General features: G+C 36.1%; 1 protein-coding gene across 4 annotated transcripts in view; it reads left to right on the top strand.

Moving 5' to 3' along the window:
• PRDM5 (PR/SET domain 5) overlaps nucleotides 1-13,540 on the top strand; it is a 229,896-nt gene that overhangs the window by 143,898 nt on the left and 72,458 nt on the right. For all 4 annotated transcript variants that reach the window (XM_047718339.1, XM_047718342.1, XM_047718341.1 and 1 more), the window contains exons 11-12: nucleotides 6,221-6,314; nucleotides 10,654-10,814. In XM_047718339.1, the coding sequence (XP_047574295.1) occupies nucleotides 6,221-6,314; nucleotides 10,654-10,814 (255 nt within the window). The remainder of the gene's footprint in view (nucleotides 1-6,220; nucleotides 6,315-10,653; nucleotides 10,815-13,540) is intronic.

Below are 13,540 nucleotides of genomic sequence, written 5' to 3'. Positions count from 1 at the left end.
ACCTGAATGTTTATACCAGCAATGTCCACAATAACCAAACTATGGAAAGAGCCTAGATGTCCATCAACAGATGAATGGATAAAGAAGATGTGTAGGAGATATATACAATGGAATACTATGCAACCATCAAAAGAAATGGAATCTTGCCATTTGCAGCGACGTGGATGGAACTAGAACATATTATGCTGAGTGAAATAAGTCAATCAGAGAAAGACAATTATCATATGATCTCCCTTGATATGAAGAATTTGAGAGGCAGAATTGGGGGCTAGGGGGGTAGGGAAGGAAAAAATGAAACAAGATGGGATCAGGAGGGAGACAACCATAAGAGACTCTTAATCTCAGGGAGGGGTGTGTGGAGAGAATCCTATTTTTATCTTATTATTTGTTAGTTTTTATTCTATTTTTACTATTATTTTTCTATTACATGTTAATGAAAACTTTCTTACACAACTGGTATTAATTTTTAGAGAGTATAATTTTATATAAGATTAGAATCCTATAAAATCCAACAATCCATTGTTGTCTGTTTGTACTTTAGGTATCTGCACTTGTTTATTTTTGGATGGCACATAAAGTTCATTGCAGAATTACCGATTTACTTAGCCATCTTGCACAGCAAACGAGTTACCCACTAGAGGAGCTGGTATAATTGCTGTGAGTTGTTCCATATGAGTTATAAAAATTAGAACGCGTACTTCTATTCAGAAAGTTCTGCTTTACAATTCCTGTGGTGTGCCCGACAGCCATATTTTCATGAATGAAGCTGCAGGTGTCTGGTTATTACAACCATTTGTGAAGGGATATGATTGCTGTTTCCATATATTCAAAAGAGGTTTCTTGTGGGAGAGAGAGTAAACTTATTCTGTATGACTCTGGGCTACTGTAATAAATAGTGGCTATTGCAGAGGCAGAACTTTTAAGTTAATGGTCAAGTCAGCTAGCCTGAAGGGTCATGTGTTTGAAGCAGTATTTGTTAGAAATGTCCTTGGTTAGAAATATGAGATGCCATGTTTTAGCAGTATTGTAGCGGGGAGAACTCCCTGAGTGGTAGTCTGAATTGCTGTCCTCCAAGGAAGACTTCTATAAGTCTGTGATTATTCCTTCTTTTAGCAAATTCCCTTTGCCCTGATCCGGGTATAAACTTGAGTCTTTAGTAGTTGGCTCCATGGAGTTATGGCTTTGTACTAATGGAATTGTGGCTTTTCAAGCAGAGGAAAGGTTGGGCTTGGTCATGAAAGGCTATACTTTTGTAAGAGCATAACCTCCGTTTTATAATCTTAACTTATCTGTGTGAAATGAGCTACCTTTTCCTGCACTGAGCTGCTTTTTTTGATATCTCTCTAGTTTCCATTCATTTTTGTGAGGACGAGGCCCTTTAAGGAAGCCAGTTATAAATCTGACAGTAAAAATTTAATCCACGGACCTTGTAAACAGCCAGATGACACACATTTTATGCAGCTTTAGGTTTATTATGTGACCCAGTGGGATCGTAATATGCTTATGATATGCAGACTTGAGACTTCAATAACAAAACTCTTTTTTTTTTTTTTTAAGAAAAAAGAATAGTTCTGACACATATATCTCAGGAATATTTTATACAAATTTATTTTATCTCTGTTATTTCCCCTGAATTTTAAGATAGTTTCTTGCTTTGTACATGACCCAAAGAAGAAATATCATTACCAATAATACTGTTACTACAGAGCAATATATATTGGTGATAGTCCAGGTTATAATTTTTAATTGTGAATGGGCCCAAAGAGAATTTTATTCTGTTCTAATGAAATTAATATTTGGTTTATACAGCTAGAAACGTGCTAATTTGGTGATGATTGTATAAAAATTATGTTGAAAACCTGAAGCAATCTTGAGACATTTTATTAGGTGTTATAAATAGTGGAACACATTTTCTTATGTGTTTTCTACATCTGCAACAACAATCAGACTTGGTGCGTAAAAAGATATATGATATGATACATAATAAGATATACGTACAGTTCATGGACAAGTTCATTTGTTATGTCATCAGTGACTTGGCATTTAAGTGGGGGGGAGGATAATGTAATTAATAAGTCAGTGAAAAGTTTGACACCCTTTAGTGATGAAAAATGGAAGCATAAGCACCCTTTAGAAAGTTGAATTTTATCTGTACTCATAAAGAATATTATGCTGAGACTTTGACAGGTCATGCCATCACAACTCTGTTGGTGGTATTGGAATCTTTGACAAAAATATTTATTCACGGGCGCCTGGGTGGCTCAGTGGGTTAAGCCACTGCCTTCGGCTCAGGTCATGATCTCAGGGTCCTGGGATCGAGTCCCGCATCGGGCTCCCTGCTGAGCAGAGAGCCTGCTTCCCTCTCTCTCTCTCTGCCTGCCTCTCTGCCTACTTGTGATCCCTCTCTGTCAAATAAATAAATAAAATCTTTAAAAAAAAAATATTTATTCACCTGGCTGTGCACTAACAGCTTAACTGCATAAAATAGCTCTTGATTTCAGGCCATATCTAGATGTTGTGGCTTTGGTTTGGTTAACAGAGGTGTGAGCCTTCATGCTATCCCAAGTTATTTCATCATCAAGCTACTAAATCATAACCACACATCATATTGTCCTAGATTTGGAAAAAGGGAAAGAATAGGTTAGGGTGGAATATACTTTTGGAAGACTAAAGCAACCCTTTGTTCCAATATGGATGCTCTAAAGACAAAAGCTTCTTTTTGTAATAATATTATCTACCCTTTGTAGAAAACTAAATATCAAAGAAAGGTATAAAGAAGAAAGCAAAGGTTCCATCAAATACCACTCTCTGCTTTACTATGAAAACCCTCCTTAGTGTTTCGTAGGACAACTTCCCACACCCCATTCTACATGTGTGTATGTTTGTGGCCTGTGGTATTCTACCTATAATGGTTTGCATTGTTCTTTTGACACTCAAAATATGTTCTAGTGGGTTTTCCATATCAAAATAAATATACAGTAGCCACTCAAATTTAGTTAACCAGGTTTATATCTGTCAGTAGGTATTTAGCTGGTTTTTTTTTTTTTTTTAAGTTTTTGTTTATGTAAATAATTGCCAGATCTATGTCTGCCAAGGGAGTTGGTTAGTCAAAGACTGTGTCTGTTTGTCATTTTGGGTCAATAGAGCCACACTGCCACTCAGAAAATGTACATTCCCGGTTACAAGAGATGAGATTGCTCTATCTTTTCCTTTTGTCAACAATGAGTAATATCCATTCTCCTTACCTCTGCCAATCTGATATACCACAGAGAGTTGTTTGTTTTTTTAACTTTCATTCTCTCATTATATTTATGGGTTTAAATACCGAAACTATATAATTTTTTTAAAGATTTTATTTATTTATTTGACACAGAGAGAGATCACAAGTAGGCAGGCAGAGAGAGAGGAGGAAGCAGGCTCCATGCTGAGCAGAGAGCCCAATGCGGGGCTCAATCCCAGGACCCTGCGATCATGACCTGAGCTAAAGGCAGAGGCTTAACCCACTGAGCCAGCCAGGTGCCCCAAAACTATATAGTCTGACATCCCCAAATGTTCTACACTATGATGCAGACTTGAAATGTTCCACTGTCTACTAGACATCTTTGACTAGTCATTTGAACCCACCCCAAACAGCCCCTTATCTTTCAGCAAACCTGTTTCTTGCTTGCTCTTCTGGTGGCTGATCCATCCTACCGTTGCTCTGGTCACAATCTTAGATCTTCTTTCCTGTGTCTCATGCTTCAGATTCAAGTCTCTCCACAAAAACCTGTTAACTTTCGTCATATATCTGGAAATCTACCACTTCTTTGTATGTTGGTAGCTACCACTCTGATGGAGGACTTGATTAGCTCTTGTTTGGTTTCTTGCTGTTGCTTCTCTGGGTTCTCCGCTTTCCCATGTCCCCCTCTCTCCTGTTCTCAGCACACCCACCTTAGCATCCTATGAAATGTCATCGGCTCAAGACTCATTTGAGATTTTTTATCTCTTCCAGTAAAAAGCAAAATTCCTGCAGTGCCCAACCAGATCCTACACGATTTGCTTCTCCTTCTCCTTCTTTTCCCATTTTTTTCCAGCCTCATCTCCCCACTTCTGTGCTTCTTCCTCTCACTCCACCACACTGGCCTTCGTGGTGTTTCCTGCCCAGAGGCCTCAGAGGGAGACGTGCCCTTGTTCCCTCAGTTCCATCAGTTCTTCTCTCGAGTCACCTTCTCAGCTAGAATTTCTGCTTAAATTGCTATCCCTTTCTTTGAAACTTTTGCTATCCCCTTTCCCTTCTTTATTTTTCTCTATAGCATGTACTTCATGTTTTATGGTTTGTTCATTGTCTTTTTCTCTTCGCCAGTGGGAGAGCTCCGTGATAGCTAGGACTTAGTCTTCTGTTTTTACTGCTATCTCCCCGTAAAACAGGACTGACACATAAGGGCATGAGGTGCATAGCATGGCCTGGGCACAAAATAAGTAATGAAGGAGATTGCAAGAGTGCTACTTGGAGGAATCTTTTTGCCTCTTTTTTTTTTTTTTTGAGTTTTCATCTTTTCCTGTAAATGTGCCATAACTCTTTATATTAGCAGCTTAAAATATTTATTTCATATTGCAAATATTCTTTGCCACCAAACATTTTTGCCTTATGATTTTAAATTTAATGACTTCTCTCATCTGCATATTTGAGCTTCTGCCATGCTTAGAAAGCCTTTTCCTGCTCAAAATGTATTTAACAATTCACTCATATTTTCTTCTAGTATATTGAGGATTTGTTCTTCACATTTGAAAAAAAAAAGCTGAATCGAAATGGGCTTTATTGAAAGGGGTGAATGAATAATAGATAGTTTAATTTTTTCCCAGATATCTATACAGTTGCCTCAAAACCATTTACCAAACTGTCCACTGTTGTTCTACCAATTTGAAATGCCGTGTTTTGCTATATTAAGTGTCCATATATTTTATGTAGTGAAAGAAACTTACTCTTTTTTCTATTTTTTCCCAGTTATCATGTTCATTTATAAGGCTAAATAACACACTTGAATACGTGTAATTTTTCTCAAGTTTTAAATATTAGCTCCCCTCATCCTTTCTCTATATATTTTACAACTGAAAACAGACATGGTAATCCCTATTCACCAACATTATGTTAATATGTAATATGTACATCTTGAATATTACAATGTACATTAAACTAAGAAAATTTTTAAATCTTTATGCTGTGAATAAAGTGCTTTATTTATTCCCTTTATTTTTATGCCACATGTATCATAAAAACTAATGAATTATATGATGTGTTTTATTATATAAGAGAATATAGTTCAATTTTTGGTTTTTAGAATTTATCTGAATAAATTCTAATGGTAGAATAGGATTTTATATACTGACTTGTGCCAAACAGGTTAATACTGATGTGTGATTAAAAAAACAGGAGAAGTGACTAAGTATACTGTTTTGTTGTTTGCTTTGTTTTCATTCCTGGTTTCCTGTTGTTTATTGTTTCTCAGTGTATTTCTGTTTGTTCCGTGTTTAAAGGTACTTGCTGCGTCTACATTGTTTGATCTCTGGCAAGTTATTGTAACTCTTTGAGTTACTGTAAAATGGGGACAGTAATAGTATACTGTCCATCAAATTAATGTTAGAATTAAGTGAAAAAATTCATGTAATATGTTAAGTTGAGTGTAGCAGTGACACAAAATAAATATTTAATGAATGTTACTTGGTTTAAGTATGAGTAAATGTTCTAGTTTAATTTAGGGGGAAATGGTATCTAGGACTAAAAATTATTGGAACTTATTCAGTGATGTTGAGGGGAGAAGGTGGAAACTGTCTCCTTTTACCAGTTTCCTTTGATTATTTTGAAAGTGTTATACTACCATAGTGAAAGCCTGTCCAGTAAGAATGAAGGTTTAGACTTCAGAGAAATTATAAATCATTTTACTCTGCAGCATAAATCCTGAGAAATCTGGGTATATTCAGATTAGCATTTTGAGATTAGAGAAACAATTTCCTTTATTATTTATCAAATATATAATTAATGTGAGAATTTAAAAATAGAGTTGTTTTTCTCCTGTGAACATAGTGTATTTGTGTTTATGGTTTTATGGTAAAAGAATGTCACCAGAAGAAACAAGATACTGTCTACCTTCCCCTTCCTCTCCCGCATCACGAATACAAGTTCCAATTATTGTCACGACTAGATGATTCTAGACCCCCCTGATTCAGTTTCTTTCATCTGCAGACGCATTCTGAAGAGAGACCGTTCCAATGTGAGGAATGTAAAGCTTTGTTCCGAACCCCATTTTCTTTGCAGAGACACCTGCTCATACATAACAGTAAGTCACAATACAAGCAGTTGAGGGCAAATTGAATTATCTCAAACTTCGTTCTTATAACTCTTGAGAATGTTGGCGTCACAAAAGTGGACCTGTTTATAGTTACATGATCTGCTTTTGAATGTAAAAAGGTCTGGTAATTCTGCCTTTCTCCTTTTCTTGCTTTATTCTTGCTTTATTTTCCCACATAAAGATAAATTGTTTTATGAGACATTTTATTTTATATCATTTCTTTCCACTATTTAAGTTTTGTATATAAAATCTTATGTTCAGTAAAGTATCTTTGAAATTTGTCTGAAATAGACATTTTTGTTCCCTTTTAAGTATAATGGTTAAAATATGCAGATGTCTGGCATGATTTTATTAGCTCACAGACTTTTCAAGTTGGAAAGGATCAGAGTGCACATCTAATTTAACCTGTTAATGCGAGGGGAGTAGAGAAAATGCAGACCCAGAGAAACATGGTGACATACGCGGGGTTCTAGCTCTGGAGACAGCATCCAGATTCAGTCAGGTGCTTTCTCTTCTTACTATATGCTGCCTCTGACTTCTTAACTTTTTTTGGCAGGAACACTTCTTTTTCTTTTGGGAGAAGTTATACACATACATACTATGCAAAGAGCTATTTTTAGAATACAACACCTTATACCCACATCACTGAAAGGACACTTTATATTATGTTATTTCAGAGAAAATGCTATTGCTAAGCTGAGTTTTAAAGTGAGTTCTGTGTTCAGATATGGAAATAACCAGACATTTGTTACATTACTGTATCTAAAAGTAAAGAAAAATGGCATAATGTAGGCGATATTTGTATTGTTTGCTTTTGAGTTGTTTAATCCGTGGAACATCTTCTGAAACAAAGTTGCTACTGCTGATTAAATTTTTAATATTTCTGAGGAAAGTAAAACAATTAATCAGTTATGACAACAGTACAGATAAGACAGTATCTTGGAAGAAATTTTCTCTGGTCAAGTAGAAGTGTCTACAATTCAAAATGCCAAAGATAGTAAAGTTTTTTTTTTTTTTTAATTTAATTTAATTTTTTCATCAGTGTTCCAAAATTCATTGTTTATGCACCACACCAGTGCTCCATGTAATCCATGCCCTCCTTAATAGCCACCACCAGGCTCACCCAACCCCCCACCCCCTCCCTTCCAAAACCCTCAGTTTGTTTCTCAGAGTCCACAGTCTCTCATGGTTTGTCTCCCCTGCCCCGATTTCTCCCAACTAACTTCTCCTCTCCATCTCCCAATGTCCTCTGTGTTATTCCTTATGCTTCACAAGTAAGTGAAACCATATGATAATTGGCTTTCTCTGCTTGACTTACTTCACTCAGCATAGTAAAGTTTTTGAAAATACTAAGTGGTAAGATCATGACGAAATGCCTCTTTTCCTACAGAAAAGATAGCGTTAAGGTCCGTGCCACTCTGCATTTGACCTTACAGCTCTGGAGAATTGGTCAACACAACTTCCTCTTTCTTTATTAAGGACAGCCATGCATTTAAGAAATAAAATTTAGGGTGCCTGGGTGGCTCAGTTGATTAAGCTGCTGCGTTTGGCCCAGGTCATGATCCCAGGGTCCTGGGATCAAGTCCTACATTAGGGCTCCTTGCTCAGCAGGGAGCCTGCTTCACCCTCTTTTCCCACTCGTGCTCTCCCTTGCTATCTCTGTCTCTCTCTCAAATAAATAAATAAATCTTAAAAAAAAAAAAGAAAAGAAAATTTGCCCTGTAACAGCAGTAATTTCCATCCCATCACGCTCTCATTTGATTAAGAAAAAAAGTCATTATTGGATGAATGGATTTTTGAGTAGGAATTGGGGTGAGTGAACCTCATTCATACTGTTAAGACTTCTGTGGCCAAATTTGGCCTGTATGCTCAGGAAATTTTTGTTTGGATAGATGAAAATTAGTTTCAATAACAACAAGGAATTTTTATTATAAGGAACCTACTAATTTTGATTTCTGCTGATTGGCTCCCATACACTTGAAGCAGAGGATTGAAGCAGCGGTGTGGACTGTGTTTGCACATTCTGTATTTAATATAATGTTGGTCAGCACATTAATCACAGGCTTTATGAAGCTGCACCAAGACTTTTGGCTGGGAAGTCAGCTTTGTAGTTGACTGAGCAAGTGGGTTATTGAAGGTAAAATTAAACATCAGATAAGGCAAATGAGCTAAAAGGATGGGAAAAAACAGAAGGAGACAGAGGAAGACAAAATACTAGATGTTATCTTACACAGTATGAAAATGAAAACCTATTTAACTTCAAAACATGCAGGCTGTTTTAGAAACTTTTATCAGTATTCTGGCTCAAAATATGAAAAATAACGTCATAATTATTTTGGAAATTACTGCTATTTTCTAACATATGGAAAACCAAAAGGCAGGTTACTAGCTTGCTTCTTGGTTTTAAGATAGGAAAAATCCTATCTTTAATCCTATGTTTATTTCTTTAAGGCAAAGAAATCTGATAACATCAGATAAAATCTCTTCAGAGTTAAAAAATTCTGATAAGCTTAAAACAAAGAAATCTGGAATTAAAATTTGAAAGAAGAAAGGTAAGGACTCCCTTGGTATAGCTTGATGAGGTCTTTGTATAGGAATCAATATTTTGATTCATGTGATAGTTTAATGGAATGGAAATGCTTTAATAGGAGAAATCTTGGAGAATTACTGTTTTGTTTTGTTTTGTTTTGTTATTTACTTAATTGTAAACATTTACTCATTTGAGGACAGGGAGAGGCAGAAGGAGAAGGAGAGGAAGGGAATCCTAAGCAGACACCCCACTGAGCCCAGAGTTCTAAGACACAGGATTGGACCCAGTGACCCTAAGATCATGACCTGAGCTGAAACCAAGAGTCTGAAGCTTAACCTGCTAGGCCATGCAGGCAACCCTTGTTTTTGTTTTTTCATTGTTCCTGAGTTGCTTTGCTTTATTTATAATCTTATGTCATTGATCATTTCTTTTACTATTACTGATTATATATTTTATACAAATGAGGTATTTAAATCTAAAATGATATATAAAGACAAACTAGATTATAGTGACAGTACCTAGCAACAAAAATGCACAAAGGCAACATATAAACATAGCTCTGAGAATCTCCACAATTCTTGCATGGTTTGGATGTAACTTTGTTCCAAGCATCAGATTCCATCAGGGCTCTCCAAGATTTTAAGTTAAAGAGCCATAATTCTGTTTGAAAAGCATCATTTGTCTTTTTCTTTTTTTCTTTTTCACCTCTTTTTGTCCTTCCTTCCTTAAATTTGGTATGAAGAAATAGTAGGATCTTCACATTTCTAAGTCTGTGTTGGTTAATTAATGGAGGGAAGTAGGAAGTAGGAAATTGAGGTAATCTATTTCAATGTAGAAAGTTATCTTTTGTCTCATAGTGAATATAATATGTAAATCTGTACTAATATAATTGTTTTTTAAAAGGGGAAGATATATTCAAATACTAGTCTGTCTTACTTACATAATCATGTACTTCCATGCATATGCAAGTTTAAAAAATACCATACCATACATCCCGAAACAGAGTTTGTGGAGTTGCTTTCCCTGTGGGCCGAGGCTATAAAATGAGAACAAGGTGAATATCCTCACAGGTACCCAGGGGCTCTAGGGTAGAAAAGGATAGTTGCCCCAGTCCAGCTGCCTTTCTGAGAGGCAACCCCCCAACCTGTCTGATGAGAGCCTGGAAGGTAATTAAATTAATTAGCAGACCAGGGACCATGTTAGGGAGCCTCTAGTCCAAATTCCTGAGATAGTGCTGAGGAAGGAAGGGGAGTCGTAGCCCTCTCCTGTCTTAGCAGGGGTCTGTCTCTGACCCATTTCTGTGTGCCTGCGGGGGCTTCACCCACACCTCGCTACCCATGACCCTATTCTGCCCTGTCCCTTAAAGGCCACAGGGGCTGTGGTGGGAGTGAGGAGAGTTTAGGAGGGGCCCCAAAGGCCACTTACTCTGCTTGACAGAAGCCTTTTGTCACCATGAGAATCTGCTTCAACCCTGAGCCACTGCCTTAGAAAGACCTACTACTTCTAAAGAAAGTTTATGGTTCCTTTAGAAAGTTAGCTAATTGAGTCTCCACCTTTTCCAGTTAAAGAGTCTGAGAATGTAAGAGGGTTCAAGCACTTCCCGCTGGTCACACAATGAATGAGCAAATGTGGAATTGAAGGATGTGAAAAATTACCTTTTCTGGCTATAATAAATTGTTAGTAATAAGACTAAATTTTTGGAGAAAAGAACACTATATCTGGTACCCATGAGGGGGAGATAACATCATTCGGCTCTTGCATCTGATCTTTCTTTTATTTAATGTTTTCATTTCTAAGGTGAGAGGACTTTCAAGTGCCATCACTGTGATGCTACCTTTAAAAGGAAGGATACCTTAAATGTTCACGTCCAGGTGGTCCATGAAAGACACAAGAAATACAGATGCGAGCTCTGTAATAAGGCGTTTGTTACACCTTCAGTGCTTAGAAGTCATAAGAAAGTAAGTAGAAGCCTTCTGTATGTTTGAATGAATTACATACTTCAACAATATGGGCATGCATGCTAGTTGTAATGTGATAATCAATTTTATATTAATTAATCAACATATTTCCTCCAAATGACAAGGGATGCATGGTTTATATGAGCTCTTCAGAAAATGTCTGTTCTCTTTACTTTTTCAGAAGAGGTATAATCTTTCAGATGAAGGTGAACCTAGATTGAGGTGTGAGTTCTTCACCACAGCACTGAGCTATGGTGATAGATGGGTTGTACAAAGTATTTGATGAGTGAAAGCTTGTCAGTTTTTGTAAGTTTTTGAATTATTGTAGGTTTTTACTTAAAAAATGATCAATGCCTTAATTTTACTTTTCAGAGATAATTCAGGTATTTATTGACAAGTTATTAGATTGAGCTCTTTTCTAGGATTGGAACTGTTCTTCTTCATCTTGCATCTCTAGGCCTAGGGAAGTTCTGGTACAGAAGAGGGACTTGATAAGTATTTGCTTAACTCAAATAAAATGAGGTTCTTACAGTGATTTGGAGATTATCTTTTTTGTGTTATGCTAATTACTTTAAGCAAATCAAGAGGTTATTTTTATTTGGTTTGTAAGTACATTTTAAGGGTATTTTCAAAAATAGCAATGTTCATATGTAACAAACACCATTATAGATTTTAATGTTGACTTTAGAAATGACTATGAAGTGTCATACATGCGGCTACTTAGTGTGCACTGCTAAGTGAATGTGAGGAAGTGACTCGTTTTTCAGTGTGAATTTTATTTTGGTACCTGTCTTTAGTGTGGCTGTGTCAAAGGACTGAATTGTCCATTACCTGTTTCTTTAAAGTACAGTAATAATATTGTCTACTCTTTTCAAATTTCTGGAGAGGATAATTTTTCACCTTTCTTTGCTTGAATTATTTTTTTGTATGAATTTAATAAATTTGTGTCTTGTTTAATCAACCTGGGAAAAAAATAGTGAGTTTTCAAGAGAGATAATAGTTGTTTGTCCACAATCATAGATTGTCGTGGCAGAGCATTATTTGTGTTTGTCTCATACATTTACCAATATTGTCATAGTGATCTGTTCCATGCTTTCTTATCTATATTTAAGATATTTTAATGTTATACCTTAAATGTCTTTTAAAACCAGTTAACCAAATTCCATACCTAATAATAAGATATATTTTTGAATTAAACCAAAGAAGCATTTTAATTCTTTTCACTATTGTTGACTGAATGTTGTTTGGTTTGAACCTTGTACCACTGACAAGTCAGGTCATGTAAGTGAGCAATGAAATACTTATGTAGCAGCAAAAGAAATTCTGTGGATTTTGTAAAGATATGATAAATAAATTGGTAGTTGCCTCTTTGGAATAATCCAATGTTTTAATAATAGATATACACAATTTCTAAGCAACCGTATACTAGTCAAGAAAGAATTGATGTATCTTGCCCCTTCTGTCAGGGAATGAGAAGAATATAGGTCTGCTCTATGTTAAAGTGCTAGACCATTTCCTCTAAAATGAGCCATAATGGGAACCATGGGAGTAACGGCTCTTACTATAAAGAATGTATAACTGTTTTGTATAAGAACTTAGAGTGAAAATGGAAAGTTAAGTGCCTGCCAAATGGAGAATCAAGGAGATGTCTGTTGTAGCCAGTGTCATTGGCTAGCGTGGCAGTTGGTTAGACTAGATTTCTGAAATTTGAATATAATATAAATCATTTTCAATGGAAAAATATTTAAAAGGACACTGATGTTGACTAAGGTATTTAGTTTATAACTGTTTTAAAAACCACAAATACAATAGTATCTATCCAAATGCAGATTATAATTCAAATGTGGAAATTTTCAAATTAAATGCCAATAAGGCTATGAAACTAATTATATTAAAGTTAGCAATTAATATGGAGACTGTTTTGCTACACTGGTTGTTTTCTGAGATGAGACTGCCCTACTCCTTTCACTCTATCCCTGCCAGTGTGTCCCTTCTGGGAACATATTTAAAAAAAAGAAAAACAGGGACGCCTGGGTGGCTCAGTTGGTTAAGCAGCTGCCTTCGGCTCAGGTCATGATCCCAGCGTCCTGGGATCGAGTCCCACATCGGGGTCCTTGCTCATCAGGGAGCCTGCTTCTCCCTCTGCCTCTGCCTGCCATTCTGTCTGCCTGTGCTTGCTCTCTCTCCCTCTCTCTCGCTGACAAATAAATAAATAAAATCTAAAAAAAAAAAAAAGAAAGAAAAAGAAAAACAAAAAAACTTTCCCATTCTTTTTACATTAGCCCATGGCAATGCCAGTAATTTGCACAAACCTAATGCAAACACAGGCCCTAGAAACTCTGTGTTGTGGTAGTAACCCAGATGATCTGCTGTATGCTTTCGTTAATGTGTAGGTCATCATTGAAATTAAAAAAAAAAAAAATTTATGAAGTGTCACTGACAGTGTGCAGATATCTGAAGTAATTTCCCTCTTCTCCCTTCTTTTCCCCTTCTCCTAAGTTTGAAAAACAATGGGACTTGAAAAGTAGCTCTGACATCTCATTTATTGGAATGACCTATTTTGCATGCTGGTAGAATAAGGTCTCCTGATGAGATTGTGAGACAAGTTTTAAAAGCTCCATCTGTCTCCTTTTTTTTATTTTTTTTTTTATTTTTTTTTAAAAGATTTTATTTATTTATTTGACAGAGAGAGATCACAAGTAGACGGAGAGGAAGGCAGAGAGAGA

Source organism: Lutra lutra, chromosome 2 (genome assembly GCF_902655055.1).
Source record: "Lutra lutra chromosome 2, mLutLut1.2, whole genome shotgun sequence".
In the NCBI taxonomy this organism is placed as follows: domain Eukaryota; kingdom Metazoa; phylum Chordata; class Mammalia; order Carnivora; family Mustelidae; genus Lutra; species Lutra lutra.
The sequence above is the reverse complement of the archived record's forward strand: the minus strand, read 5'-3'. Positions and strand labels throughout refer to the sequence as shown.